Source organism: Lemur catta, chromosome 10 (assembly GCF_020740605.2).
Source record: "Lemur catta isolate mLemCat1 chromosome 10, mLemCat1.pri, whole genome shotgun sequence".
Classification (NCBI taxonomy): Eukaryota; Metazoa; Chordata; class Mammalia; order Primates; family Lemuridae; genus Lemur; species Lemur catta.
The window spans coordinates 65,354,129-65,369,056 of NC_059137.1; the positions used below are offsets into that span (position 1 = coordinate 65,354,129).

The window sequence follows — 14,928 nt, forward strand, 5'->3', positions numbered from 1 at the left end:
TAAGGAGGGCTGTTGCCTAACCGCGTGCTGTTTAATCAGGACGAATCCCAGATTTCCGTTGAAGAAGTGGAAGAACATGGCCGTATCCCGGACCCGGATGACTTCGTGCCTCCCGTGCCTCCCCCTTCCTACTTTGCCACGTTTTACTCGTGCACACCCTGGATGAACCGCAGGTATCGTTCCTACGTTCCCCTGCAGTCTTGGTGGGGTGCTTGGGTTTGAAAGACTGAACGGTCTCCAGAAATCATCACATGGGCTCTGACTTTTCTTTGAAATGTAGATAGATTGTGTTGTTTTATAGGGTTTTCTATTCTCTCTGTCTCTCTCTCCCCCACTTTTTGCCTGATAAGCCAGATGAATCCAAAGAAAAGTCAAACTTTGACCTAAAGATACACGTTTTCAATTTCAATTAGCTTTCTAGGGAAAACTGACACCCAGGGAGATAACGGCTGTAATTTGACATGATTGAGAGTCACTGTTGCCCTGGAAACACTCCCAGTTATGCCAAATCGATGTTTCATTATAACACCATCAGCAGGTCCCTACAATCATGAAATTCTTCCCACCCATTAAAAAAAGATTAATTATTAATTGCATCTCCGTGGTCTGGAAAAAATAGATACCATGCTTATTTTCCTTTTCAAATTCTAGTTTTGACTTTCCTTAAAATTTTGACTTTCCTTAATCTCAAGAATTATTATTTGTATTATAGAATGAAATGCCGCATGCGTTCATCTGATTGTTATCGACCTCTAGAATTGAACCTTTCTAAAGAATGACTTCATTTATTCATTCGACAAACATATAATCAATCCTCTACTGCTTGCTAGTTGCTATGCTGGGTTATTGAAATGCAAAATGCCTTAGACCTGCTTCTTCTTCTACAATTAAGGAACTCATAGTGAAGGTCATTAAAATTAGTGTTGGAAGGATCACAATAGTACTCAAAAGAGAGATTTTGGATGCACAAAGTCCACCTAACCCAGAGTAGTGAGATGGGTCAGCCAGCCAGGGATGGTTTCCCAGACGAAGTGACCTTAAGCTGAGTTTGAGGAGTAAGCAAGCCTATCTTTAATTTTCCAGAAGAAAATCTTTGAATTCCACAGAAAAACTAGTGTCTTAGCCTAGTAATTCAGAGGACCAGAAATTTCTATTTTTTATCCCTGTAGTACATACAGAGACTTGTCAAATAAATTTGGTGCTAGGCTTGAGGTTTTCGGAAATCCATTTTCCGATGTTCACGGCAGCCATATGTGACTCTGACATAGGTCACCAGTACAAACTATCACCCAGATGCTGTTGGTGTTCTTGTCACTGGGTTACCTTCCTGACGTGTCCCTCGGAGACATACCTGAGCCCCACCCCAGACCCTCCCCTGCTCACCTGCCCAGGCAGAGGCAGAGATGACCACTAAGCCAGAGGGGGTGTCAGCTGGGCGGACAGATGGCTTGGGGCAAGCCTGTGGGACAGCTGAGCCTCTCTGTGGGTCAGGGAGTGGCCTACTGAAATTTCGAAGTTTCATGGGCCAGGATGGCTTCCCTAGACTTTCAGGAAATGAGCCAAGAACTACACAGGCTGAAGAGATACAGCAAGAAAACACATACTCTCCGTGTACCATAGGACACATCTGCTAAAACCTTAGCCCAGTCTCAGGCTGTCAGTAGAGGGCATATCGGAGGATGGTAAAAATGACTGTTACTTTGTGATTGGGAAGAGAAATGCCCTCTCCGATAAAAAGAATTCCTTGGCTCTCTGAGGTTGTGGACGAGCACTTGGTTGACCTAAGAGGAAGCGACAGACAGATTTAATTTCCTGCAGTGGCAGAAAGGGAAAGTGACTCATGTGGGTTTGGGAGTCGTGCTGTCCAGCTGCGCGTCCTGTAGACTCCCTGACCTTCCTTTCTCCTCTTTCCTTTCTCTTCCTGCTGCACCATAAAAATGCTTATCAGTGTGGGTACTTCTGCTCACTGGGGACCTGGGTTCTTTCTTGGATTCGTGCCTTTGAGTTCTAAGACAGCCTCCGGCCAAATCCAGGTTGGAAGAAGACAAGCTTCTCATCAAGGGCTTGGTAACTTCAGAACTTTCCAGGAGGAAGGTGGAAGGAGAAGGTTAAAGCAATGAAAGAAGAGAGAAAGAAGATGCTGCCCAGTCTAAAATATATGCCTAGAACATGCCACCAATGGGCAAACACCTTCATTTTTCCAAAAGTCTACAAATATCAGAGTGCAGCCTACTTTCCTTTTTAAAATGGCTAAATTTATTCACATTTAGATACATATTCTATCAAAGATATTTTAAAATCTGGTTGACTTTAACATATTCATGGTAAAAATCAACTTTATATACACTAGTTGCTTAACCCCAACTGGTCATTTTCTTTCTTGTAAGCAGGCAGGCAAAAACAGTCACGAATGTTTTTGTTAATATTTCCACAATCAGTTGTGTTAGGAGTTTTCACACAATAGTCTCCCCATTTCCTGTAAGGTATTACGACCTCTCACAAGAGCTTTATTTATTTAACTGCTATAAATACAACCACTTCATGCATTGGTATCTCCTTGAGAAAAAGCTTCTCGAGTTACTGTCATAAACAGAAACCCGATTTCCGTCAAGGCTCCTGTCCAAAGATGGGTTAGCTACTTAGGGAATTGCTTTGTAAGTAGAGGAAGGGGCTTTGCGCCCCATCTCCACTGCGCTGGGGTGTTGCACATTCTTAGAAAGTGGCTTGAGCCAGGAATCAAGCAGGACAGTCTCCCGCCTGTTTCATGAATGTGGATCTGGTTTTGACTCTGGGGATGTTGCCTGTTAAAGAAAACTGAAGACTGAGGGGGTGCGACCGGGTTGTTGTGGGCATTTCTTAAAGTGGAGGATACTTTCCTGTCCTAAAGAACTTTAAACCTAAATTGGGTGGTGCCTGGGGCTGAGGGGAGGTGCCTCTGTCCCCACTCTGCAGGCAACAACCCAGTGACAGGAGACAGCTCTCTAATAGTCAGAGGAGGATCAGTCTTTGGCCAAAGGCGTATCTGTTGCGGCATCACCCTGGGATAAGTTTTTAAGGTCTATTTGTAGCATTAACGCAGAACGTGTTTCGCGTGATCTGTTTGAATTTCCTCTCAGCTTCCGTGCTTATCAGCATGCGTCAGGGAAGGTTTTCTGGAGACTTTGGAATGAACTTGAAAAAGCCCAGGCTCTGGAGTCTCTGCAAAGAAGGGTGTCCCTGGGTGGGTGTCTTACTGTTTCTGAGCCTCAGTTTCCTCATTCACCCGCGTCGCCCACATGGCTACTGGGAGGATGGTTATGAGATAATGGACGTGAGAAGCTTTCTAAAAATAAAAGCTTAGACCATGTTCTCCTGTTGTTAGTTGCACAGTTTAAAGCGTTCCTGGTGTGTGTCCTACTCTTAAGAAACACTTAGCTCTTAATCTTGCCTCTACCTTATCAGGCAGCAGTTTTCTGAAGGTCCTCATTCTTAATAAAAATTTGATAAACTTTCCCAAATAGAACAGGGTTTTAATTTCGGCCACCATGGTCCATTTCCTTTAGCAGTGGTGCTCAGTCCTGGCTGTGCGTGAGAATCCCCTAGGAACACTGAAAACAGACAGATGTCTGGACCCCACCACAGGCCATTAGGGCAGAATTTCTAGAGGCGAGGCCTGGGCCAGCCAGAGTTTTAGAACTTCCCAAGGTGATTCTACTCTGTAACTACGGCTCTGAGTCATAAGAGATCAGGGGGGAAAAAAAAAACCCCAAACCAACCTGCCAGTCTATAGTGGCCCTGTTTGCCTCTGTGGACCCTTAATTTACCCAAATGAGGGAAAATAAGAAGTTGCTTCATAGGAAGGAAACTTTCCTTTTATGTCAACTCTAGCAGCATCTTCCATCAAAATGGGGCTTTTATGGTCATTATAATAATCTCCATAGAAGCTGTTTATTGTGTGATGAACTCAAATATAGTAAGCTCTTTCTTCCCCCCAGTGGTTTTTCTGGGAGAAATTGTGTGGTATTTTAGGATCTAAAGTGGAGCCTGTTCCTCTGGCATCTTGGTCTTCAGTGAGGATGTGCCCACCACCGAGTTGGGAATGCGAAACAGAGACCATCAGAGCCCACAAACACACAGGCAAACAAAGCTGGGGGTATTAACTGTCTAGGCAGGGGACACAGCAGTGAGGAAATACACGTGTCAGTGGTTGAGAAGAAAAAGTCAAGGGTTTGTAAGTGCTAGAAAGATGGCTCATGGGGCTTATGTTAATTCAGGATTGAAGACTGGCCCTCCGGAGAGGACAGAAGGAGTCCATAGGTCTCGTTGATTAAAACAAATTGTGCTGTTCATTGGCCGGAAAGAATCTTCATCCAGTTGGGTCCAGGAAGGGTCTGGCTTCTCAGAATCACTCAGCATTTACAATTCTTACACTACTTCTGTTAGATAGGAGGGCTGGAGTGGAGCCCTTGGCCCGTCCTGTTCTAAGGGGAGAATATCTTTTCCGTGATAACTTTGCCAGGACCTTCACACTGGACGCCTGACGTGTCACATGCTGAGCCTGAAAACGTCCCCACTTCAGGTGTCAGCACGTAACCTTCTTTCTCTCTTCCCTTTCAGGTCAAGCAGGGAATGAGTCTTGTTTATGAACAAATATATAGGAAAAAGCGGGAGAGCTTTCTCATCTTTTCATTCAGGCTGCAGAAGTCTCATTCTTCTAGATCCCAGAATTCTGGAAGTTTTTGGTTGTTAGGAAGCAAGAACATCACATCTTTTTCTACTTTTTTCTTCCGCCAATCACATTTTATAAATGAGCACAAGAAATAAAATGAAACAACTGTAAGATCAGAGACCACCTCTCCCCTAAAAGCAGTCCCCTGCATGCAGCTGGCCCCAGACTGTGTCTGTTCATCTATTCCTTTTAGGGATTTTATTCTTTTTTGTATTTCAAGAGCAGATAAACTTTTGCTGTTATTTATTTTTTTCACTCTGTCATACTCCATAGCCTGAATATAGGCTTTCTGGCTTTTTATGTATTTTATAATTATTTTAAAATTTAGTTTCTTCATTATGTAGATTCTCTTTTGTAGAATTTTCTGTGAACATTGGCCAGAAATCCTGTAGGGGATTTTGTTTTCGTTTTTTATTTTGCTACTGAGGGTCCCTTACCCACAGGGCAAAACAAAATCAAACACACACACACAAACAAACCACTTATCTAAGAAGCACTTAAAAGGAAAACACATCTGACTTTATTTGGGTGAGGGAAGGCAGTTGGGAAAGAAAGTCTGTAATTTAGTCACCATATGGGGCTAGAACAGTTTCATTGGTAAATATAGCCAATGTAAATATTTAATAATGAAAGAATTTTTCAGTCCTAAACTATCTCCACTTAAAGGAGGGGGAGGTGAAAAGTAAGAAGAGAGGAGAATGAGAAAGGACAGAGTGGACATAGTGAAAGCCAACAGGGTTGGGGAAAGGAAAGAAACTCAGAGGAGAAATCAAGTCAAGAACAGCAGCCACCATTTTAATGAAGTTAGCAGGACACAGAGTAGATTTGTCTTCTGAAGTTCAGCTTCTCTCCATCCACATTGTTTGTTTCGGCGAAATGTGAGAACCTTTAAAGCTGTCTTGTGTACTCTGAAATCTTGAGTTTGTTATAGCTTTGTTGTTGTTGGTGGTGGTGGTGTTCGTGTTACAAATCAATGCAAACCATTTTGCCAACTTGGCTGAGTTGACTATATCAAGGTTAGGAGAAAACAGAAAGTGAACCTTCCTTTCTTTTTCTCCCTGGCGTTACCCTTAACATAGCCCTGTTTTAAAAAATCTGTCAAGTCCCCAGCACCTCGCACAATTCCTGGCGTGGAGCAAGTTTCAATCAGTGTGTGTTGCGTGGCTGGCTTTGGGAAAAGTCACCCCTACTGCGTGCTGCTTTGTCTCTGAGCTAGGATACTGCTCACTTTTTGTTTGAAATTAATTCATCCTTCCAAATATTCTCTTCACAAATACAGATTCAGTATCCATTATCCGAAATGCTTGGGACTACAAGTGTTTTAGATTTCAGATTTTTTTCAGATTTTGGAATATTTGCATAGACATCATGCACTGTCTTGGGAATGGGACACAAGTCCAAATAAGAACTTCATTGATATTGTATGCACATCTTATACACATAGCCTGAAGGTAATTTTATATGTTATTTTAAATAATTTTGTGCATGAAACACCTGTCAGGTAAGGTCAGGTGTGGAATGTTCCACTTTTGGCATCATGTTGGCACTCAAAAAGTTTTGGATTTTGGAGGATTTTAGATTTCGGATTTTTCAGATTAGAGATACTCAGCCTATAGTGACTTTCTGTCATGAGTCGGACATTAGGGAAATCCATATAAGAATTTTGTCGGGTACTAATGTAAGAAATAATTGAGTTTTTCTGAGTCCTTAGTTGTTGTTTTTAAAATTGAGGCGAAATTCATGTAACATGAAATTAACCATTTTAAAGTGTACAGTTAGTGGCATTTAGTACATTCACAAAGTTGGGCAACATCACCTTTATCTAGTTCCAAAGCGTTTTCATCACTTCCAGGGAGATCCCGTACCCATTCAACGGTCACTCCCTGTCCCTGTCTCCCCACAGCCCCTGGCAACCATTAATCTGCCCTCTGTCTCTGTGGATTTTTATTTGCCTTTTGACAGGTGGGTTTAAAAGGAATGGAGGGGGTTGCGTTTTATACGCTGTCACTTGCCCAAGGAACTCTGGGCACTATGTCAGAGAGCAGACTGTGTTCTCCTCTCCTGGCCTGGGAGGACGTGGTGTGGAGGGTGAGTGGTTTTCCCCACAGTCCAGCACGGGTCAGTGTCTGGGAGCTGCTACGGCCATCTGGCCAGTCTGTAGAACATGCTCCCTGATGCCCAGGTGCTTTGCCTAGGATGGTTGGTCCCGATGTCATTCCACTGCCGCATATCTACGGAGCGCGCATCAAAGGCGTGGAAGTGTTCTGTCCTCTGGACCCCCCGCCTCCGTACGAAGCTGTGGTGAGCCAGATGCACCAGGAGCAGGTATGGTGACTGCAAGTAGGAAACACAGCACGCCTCCCAGAGAACAGCCAGCGGGGACACTATGCCCCGCCCGTCTCTTTAGGGAGTTTGCTGGGGTCTGACGAGGGGTGAGCTGAACATCAACAAAATAACCCTCTTTTTTCCTGTGATGCAGGGGTCTTCATTCCAAATGCCAGAAGGGTCAGAAGCTGCTGCGAGCCCACTGGAACCAGTCTGCACACAAGTGACCCAAGGTAATAGATATGTTATTGCTGTCCAAAGTCATGGTTCAGTTGATTAAAACATGATATAGTAATGATCTGTCTGGTGTTTTGCTGGAGGTAAGGTATTCTTGGAGCAAAACATTCAAGCTACATCCTGTTTTCCAGGTGCAGAAATACTGTCAAATAGTAGGGCTTACCAGTGGGAGATAATATGTGAACAGAAAAAAAAGATATCTTTACCATCTTTTATGAATAACCAGACTGTTCTCAGGAACCCATGAAATAGATGGCAGAGTTTAATTTGGCATTCCTGTGTTTTCTGAGCTACGATTTTCTTTCTCCTGTTAAAATTAGATGGACTCTTTTGCAGGGAAAAAAGAGTTTCATTTACTGCAGAGTGGTTTGCTGTGAGATTGTGCTGTGTCATTTATAACCTGGGGCCCGGTTCATGCTGCCTGAGCATCTGGTGAATCCTGATTTTCAGTCCCACGTGAAATACTGGAGTCAGTTTACATTTATCCTTGCAATTTAAGGGAACATGGTTATGGCTTTCTCTCTTTGAGAAGGTTTTAAATGGCTCAGAGAACTGTCCACCAGGACAGAATCGCAAATGGTAATAAATAATGGATCCACGAGCAATTTTAGATGGAGGAGATTTTTCAGCAGCACCATTTGGAACAGCTTTCCGTTCTGTTCTGTTCATATTCCGTCTCAACTGGAATTATGAGGCAGTGTTCTGTTCTTCTAAATATGTTTGTAATTTTTCCATTTTTAAAAACAGTTTCCCAAGCCACAACGTGGGCTCACAAATGATGATTTTATTTTCCTGAGCAGAAGTCATTCAATTCCAGAGTGATTTTACTGATCTGTTTAGTGGCTCTTTAACTCAGCCGTCTGGGAGTTTCATAGCCTGGCACGCACTCCGATAAGTCCTCTGCCAGCATTTGCTCTGCAGTCCACAGAGTGGCCACCTCACCTGGGCAGGTGTTACCTTCAGCAGAACCAAGCTCATCCTGAATGATCAGAAACTCTAAAATGCCTGGGAGTTTTTCAGTATTGCACCAAGATGCTTCCATGGATAAGATTGGAAGCACCTTTAGAAAAAACTGACATTTTGGCACGGCTTATTTTGCTCTAGCATTTAAATTTTTTTGTTTGTTTGTTCTAGGTGTAGAGGCCTGGTTTGGAGAGGCAAGTTTTCCCACAGTGCTGGGAAATGAAAACTTACTGGGCCTGCAGCCTAAATAAATGTTATTAACTTTAGTACCCTTGCTCCGGCAGGTTTGGGCTCACAGGTGTTTCCTGCCCAACATTTTGAAGACTGCAGTTGGTGAAATAATTTATGTTTCTCTTTTTTTAAAAAAAAAAAAAATCAGGTGGGGACATTCCTAACACACCTGGAGAAGGAAGCACCTCCATTTCAACGCCCAGCTCAACCCTGGTGCAGCCGGTGAGAAGCCGGAGAGCCCTCCCGGCCCTGAGGACAAGATCAAAGAGCGACCCTGTGCTCCATCATTCCGAGGACAGAGGTGATGTTACTCCCTGAGCTCTTCGCAGAGCACCGTGCTTATTTGCCTAAAGGTGCCAGGTGAAGGCAGGTGGCTCCGGCCAGCCCAAGGCCCTGCAGTTTAAGTAGCAACTTGACAGAGGTTAAGAGGTCTTGGGAAAGTAAAATATTCTACACACACACTGGGAATATACGTCTACCACATCTTTTAAGGATGGTAGGGTTTTTTTTTTTAATCATTGTCATCCAAAGCACTTGGTTTCCATGACACCGTGCTAGGTACTCCATGAGGACAATCATGCACACCTAGTTTGGATTCCTAGATGTTACAGTCCTGTGGGAATATACATTCTCCCTAAGGAAAAAGTCAAAGGGAGGTAATTTTTTTACCCCATTTTCTATAATTTAATGTTTTGTTGTCTTTTTACTGGGTATGAGTAGATGAATGATTGAAATCTGACCTTGTTTTAAGAACTTCAGATAGAGTGAGACACAGAGGTTCATACCCTTCATCTCTCTCCCTCTCCGTGATGAGTTTGTTTGTGTGTAGACGTTATCTGAATAATTAAAAATGTAAGCGTTTTAAAATAACAACATGGAGACCTTTTTTTCAATCTATGAATGCCTGAACATCTCCAAATATCTCTTCATTGTAGAAAATTGTAAAAAATAAAGGAAATAGAGGAAGAAAATGAAAACCTTCTATAATTCTACCAGCACGGGCTTCCTTTTGTGAACTAGTCTAAGAATGGGCCTCCGCTCTTCTAAAACTCTATGCAGTTAAGACTTTGATGGTCCTCCCACCCTGCTCTCTGTCAGCTCCCGCCTTGAGCCTTTCCAGTCTCTGTCCTGCCCGTCTCAGCCTGTGTTGTCTGCCACAGCTCTGGACTGACGGTGTGCGAGCCAGAGAGAACACTCCTCTTGTCTCTGCAGCGGCTGCTGAGTGGGGAGGAAGTCCTCCTGCCTGGGACTGAGTGCGTCTCCACAACCCCAGCGGCCGGGCAGCCTGGCCTCTGAGTCCCAAGACCCACCTTCCCCGAGGGTCTCCTACACCCTACCCGGCAAGTGGAGGACTCCAGCCTAAATGGGAACTTAGCTGTCACACAGCTTAGGGAAATCTTTCTGGAAGCCCTTCTCATGCTGCAGCCCTGCAGGGCCGAGGACATGCGTTTGCCTGTTGGAGCCCCCCACTGAGGAAGGTGTCAGGTCGCCTTCACGTGGACGAGTATAGACCCTGACCCTGTCCTCATACATGAGTGTTTTCAGCGGGTATTTCTGGAAGACTCTTGTTCTCTGTGACATGCACAGGACACCCTGGGCAGCTCCCCATGCCTGCCTTTCTCCAGAGGAAAAGGGGTGCTCCCCTTCCTCCACCTTTCCTCCCACCCCTGCTTCCCGTCTTCCTTGAATACCTAAATTCCTGCTTAACAGGCCTTCGCAGACTGACGGCACCAATGTTGTGCACACTGGAGGCTGCTGGCTGGCTTACGGACACACAGAGACCAGACGTGGGGTTCACTTCCCCACTTCACAACACAGTGGCCTTCTGCTGGTCATTACACCCTTGCTGATATAGGGAGCCGTGGAAATCAGAGCCTGCAGTGGATTTCCCAGGCCCTCTGTTGACGTCCAGAATGATGTGTACTTTTTCTGCACCTAAATTTCTCTTTCTGTAATAGCCATAGACCTACCTCCTAGCCCTGGTGTGAGCGTCAGTATGTAAGTCAGTACGGTGCCCGTGAGGATGTTTAGGACGAAGGTACAGTCAAAGTGAGCCGAGCATTACATGCATCCCTCGAGTCTTGTCTCTCTGCAGCCCCTTCCTCTCTACGTGACTCCTTCATCCCCACCCCTTGGAACATTCTCTCATCAGTCAGCTGTGTGTGTTCTGCTCTGCCCATCTGTCCCCATTATTTGCCACACCTCATGAAACTGGCTCCATTTGGTTTGCATTCTGGGATTCTGTGCTCTATCATATGTCATTACCTTGGGGGTTGTGTCTTACGTGACACAAGGAAATGTTTGGGGCCATATCCTTATTAGAAATGCACCTCAGGGAATAAGCTGGTGTCATAGCTGTTTCTGTTTCCCCTTCCTTCTGCAAGATGAAGAGCAAGATGTGCATGGCTACCAGCATTTGTCGGGTATTTTCCATGCTGACTTTTGTGGTCTGTGCTGATTCAGGTACAGGCGTGTGTTCAGAGGAGCTTGACCAGTGGGTACATGTTTTTGTCTCTGCCCACAGCTGCCCCGGTGCTCAGCTCTGAAGCCGCGACTCAGACGGAAAGGAGACTGGATCTGGCTGCGGTGACTTTGAGGAGAGGCTTGAGATCGAGAGCTTCGCGATGCCGGCCGCGGTCGCTGATAGATTACAGATCTTACATAGACACCAAGCTGCTAGTGGCGAGGTTCCTGGAGCAGTCTTCGTGCAGTATGACCCCAGACATCCACGAACTTGTAGAAAACATTAAATCTGTTTTGAAGTCTGATGAGGAGCACATGGAGGAAGCTATCACCAGTGCCAGTTTCCTGGAACAGGTAGTTTTATTATCAATATCAGACGTGAAACAAGTAACTCGTTTCCATAGCAGCTTAAGCGGCTTCTCCGATTTCCTGTCCAAGGCAGAGTAAGTTCATGGGCACAGTCTCAAGGGAAATGGGGTTAGGAGGTCAGGGGAGGGGGAGAGAGGAAGCAGAGAGCTTTCCTTTCAGGTGTGGAACTTTTCCACAGTGTTCTTGGCTCAAGGGAAGAGAGCCCAGTTTTTCCGGGATGTGGAAGCACACCTGGAAAAAAGGAAAGAGAGCAGCCAGGGACTGAAAGCAAAGGGTACGGGCAGTGTGAAGCACATTCAACATTTGATTTTTCTAAACTGAAGGTTTCTCTTGATAAGGGCATGTTGTCTCAGCCCTCTGAAATGATGACATAGGTGAGCTGTAATATTGACGAGATTCTGGCAGCTGCTCACACACCCATAAAATGTTTGGCAAGATAAATAAGCCAATAGGACTTAAAAGAATAAATACCTTTTTTCCCCCTTAGACTAAAAGGTACAAGGCAATCTCCCAAACTGAAGCCACCCAGAGTGAAGATAAACTTGGTCATGAGCATAATCCAGTTGGGACTCAGGTTTCTCATCTTTAAGGTGCAGAGTTGGACTTTAAGGTGGAGGGTCATACCTTCATCTCTGAATGAACGGAATTTCCTTCTGCTAAGAACCTTCTCTCCACCTCTTTTAAAAGTCATTACCTTTTAGGTGTTTGTGTCTTTGCTGTGTGGGCTGGATATTGTAGACATCACTGCACAACAGCACACAAGTGTCACGTGGCTGTATCTTTGTGCATTAAGTGCCCAACGGATACTTTTTAAGTGCAATCGGGCTGATTCTCAGGGTGATGCCCAGCTCCAGGATCCTAGGTAAATTTTCAGGTCAGCTTGAAAAAATACCCTTCTCACTTCCCTTTCTGTTCCCCCTTTCCATGTGCTAGCCTCTTCGTACAGAAGCCAGATCTCCTCCCAGTCTCTCAGGGGTTTCCAGGGAGAAGAGTGGTCCGATTACTTGCACAAAGGGGTTCGTGAGCCAGAGACCCTTTTGTGATCTGCTCACTGAAAGAGGGGTCAGCCAGGGATTCTGGGTCAGGCTTGAGTTACTGGCCCGTGTAGGGGAAACATCCTACACCCTCCTGTCCCTCACCTACTCATTCCCTGCCATCTTCTCTCTGTCTGGCCCCAGTAGCCCAATAAACAGGAGCCACTTCTCACAGGCCGCTGAGCTCTGATGGAGCATTCACCCGGTAGTTGGTCTGTGCCTTCTGTAAAGTCATCATTCCTGGGAAATGGAGAAAAAGAACAAGTACTTACGGTTGAACAGATGCTATCATTACTAGTGTTTGCTAGATCCTTGTACCCCAGACGGATGAAAAGTTCACATTCTTAGATTGTTGTGATAGACTGTGGGCCATCTACTGGGGCCTTCCAGGACAGGCCCCCCGAGGCGAGGTTTCATAATATCACATCCCTCCCTAGACAGAAGGAGGCAAGGACAATGGAAGGGTGACTCTACCCAGCTTTGCACAATTTTCACTCCCTTTAGTATCACTAGAATGAATTTTTAGATCCATTTTAACTTTCATCAATATCAAAACCACTTGTCCTAACTTACCATGTGACATAGTCAACATCTATGAATGCTGGAATTTTCTTCTTAGGAGACAAAGATAGGCCTTATGCACAAATATATTTAGTAGACTGGTAATGAAATTTAATATCCCATCTTTTGGGGGATAACCTTTTAATAACTTTAAAAGCTCAGAATGGTGTAAACTAAACAAAAAGTCATCCAATGATTGTTCTGTGACATTAGGTGGTAATAAAGCACCTGAGTTTTTCCCAAGGTGCTAACAGTATTATAGGCCACGTAGACACGGCTGTGCAGTTTTTAAAAATTGTATTAGCTGGACAGTTCTCTTTTCTTCAATCCCAGTTAGATAAAAAATTTCCCATATTTTTGCCATTTTTACAGAGTGATAGCATATGTTTAAAGTTACATATGCAACACACTACAAAACAGATCTAGCAATAGAATGATTCTTAAAGAGTTTTTACAAATAAATTGGTCTAGTTATGTTGTTCATTGAAAGATTATCAGATCCATTAGACACGTCATCGATTTTGGTTGACATTTTATAGACACATGACCTGGTCACAGTCCCAGACCAGTGGGTCTCAAATTTTCAAATGCATTGGTCTCACTTTGTGTTAAAAACACAGATGCTCAAGCCCCTGTCCAGACTAACCGTCAGAGCTGCTGTGGTGGCAGCTGGGAATCCATGTTTCTGACGAGCCCCCGACCCCCACACCACCCCAGTAATGCTCAGACTCCAACGAGAATCACTGGCCTAGACCTCAGGGAAACTGGAGGGAAGTGATGAAAAGAATGTTAAATATAAAGCAAGAAATTTCAGCCGACAAGTCACTTAAGTGTGGCCTACAGGTCTGCCATTGAAACAGCAGAACACAGAACTTTGGGAAAGAGGCAGTAGGTTCAAAGCACCTTTGGAATGCCAGGTGGCTTTCGCGTTGGGAAAACGCCCTTTTTACTTTTCCAAAGCAAATTCACGTGGACAGACCTAAGGGGCAGGTCAAAGGGCCACGTCGGTGAAGCTGACTTAACTTCTCCCCACCCCCCCATTCTCCCAAAGATCATGGCCCCGTCGCCGCCCAGCTCGTCCAGGGCCCTCGCGCTGCCCCCGCGGAGACGGCCGGGCCTGCTGCACCTGCGGAGCTGCGGCGACCTGAGCACCTTCACCCCGGCGGGGAGGCCCCAGGCCCAGAGGAGGCCCCGGCGAGCGGAGGCTGAGCGGCCACACAGCCTCATCGGGGTCATCCGAGAGACTGTCCTGTGAAGCCTGGAAGGCGGACGGAAGGCCACTCCTGGGGGAGGATCCCCGTCCTCTCTGTGCCGTTTCCTGGCCGGGAGTTTGGGGCCTCCCTCTGGGAACTCCTCAGAAAGAGGGGCATTCTGGGGGACATCTGTTTCCACTCTTTGACTCCTCTGCTTGCTGACCAAGAGCATTCAAGGGCGAACGCGTGGGGTCTTCCAGGCCCACTGGGTTTTGAAGCACCGAGTCTGAGGTTGTGGAGGCAGCGGCCGGGCTTTGCAGCGTTCCCGAGCGTCACTGCCCCGGTGTGGGCGGAAACCGGGCGAATGGTTCTTTGCCCACCTCACCCCTCGTCTCTCTTTGTTGCTAATTCTTTCCCTCTTGGAAGGACAGACTGCTGGGCTGCTATTTACAGCTGCCCACAGCCTTTCCCTGCTCAGCAAATTGGCAGGAAATGGGGTGATTAACCCCGATGTGCCCACAGTCCTCAAGCCTCATTTCAGGTCACCCTCAGAGCGTACTCTCTTTAGGAAAAACAGGACATTTTTAAGTAACAAATTTTAATGAAAGGCATTTAGGGAGAGAATTGTTGATTCCAGTTATTCATGCTTGCAAAACTAGAGACGCCTAAGGCAGAACTGAGAATAAAGATGTTTACTTTGGACCTCTGGGCTCAGTGTGCAATATTTGTTTATGCTTAGGTGGCCAGGCTTGCCGCACGGAGGTTTGGGAACTTGGAGCCGTGGTGGTCGGGTTTGCTGGGCAGGCCACCAAACCACCTTAATGTCCAGAGCCCCTGACCCCCA

At 45.6% G+C, this 14,928-nt stretch overlaps 1 protein-coding gene across 1 annotated transcript in view; it reads left to right on the top strand.

Annotated features, from left to right (window-relative positions):
* Window positions 1–14,786, top strand: part of FAM189A2 (family with sequence similarity 189 member A2) — a 62,962-nt gene extending 48,176 nt beyond the window's left edge. The window contains exons 6-11 of the mRNA XM_045562406.1: window positions 40–173; window positions 6,904–7,033; window positions 7,188–7,266; window positions 8,613–8,765; window positions 10,989–11,281; window positions 13,943–14,786. Coding sequence (XP_045418362.1) covers window positions 40–173; window positions 6,904–7,033; window positions 7,188–7,266; window positions 8,613–8,765; window positions 10,989–11,281; window positions 13,943–14,146 — 993 coding nt within the window. The 3' untranslated portion in view covers window positions 14,147–14,786. The remainder of the gene's footprint in view (window positions 1–39; window positions 174–6,903; window positions 7,034–7,187; window positions 7,267–8,612; window positions 8,766–10,988; window positions 11,282–13,942) is intronic.
* The last annotated feature ends 142 nt before the right edge of the window (window positions 14,787–14,928 follow it).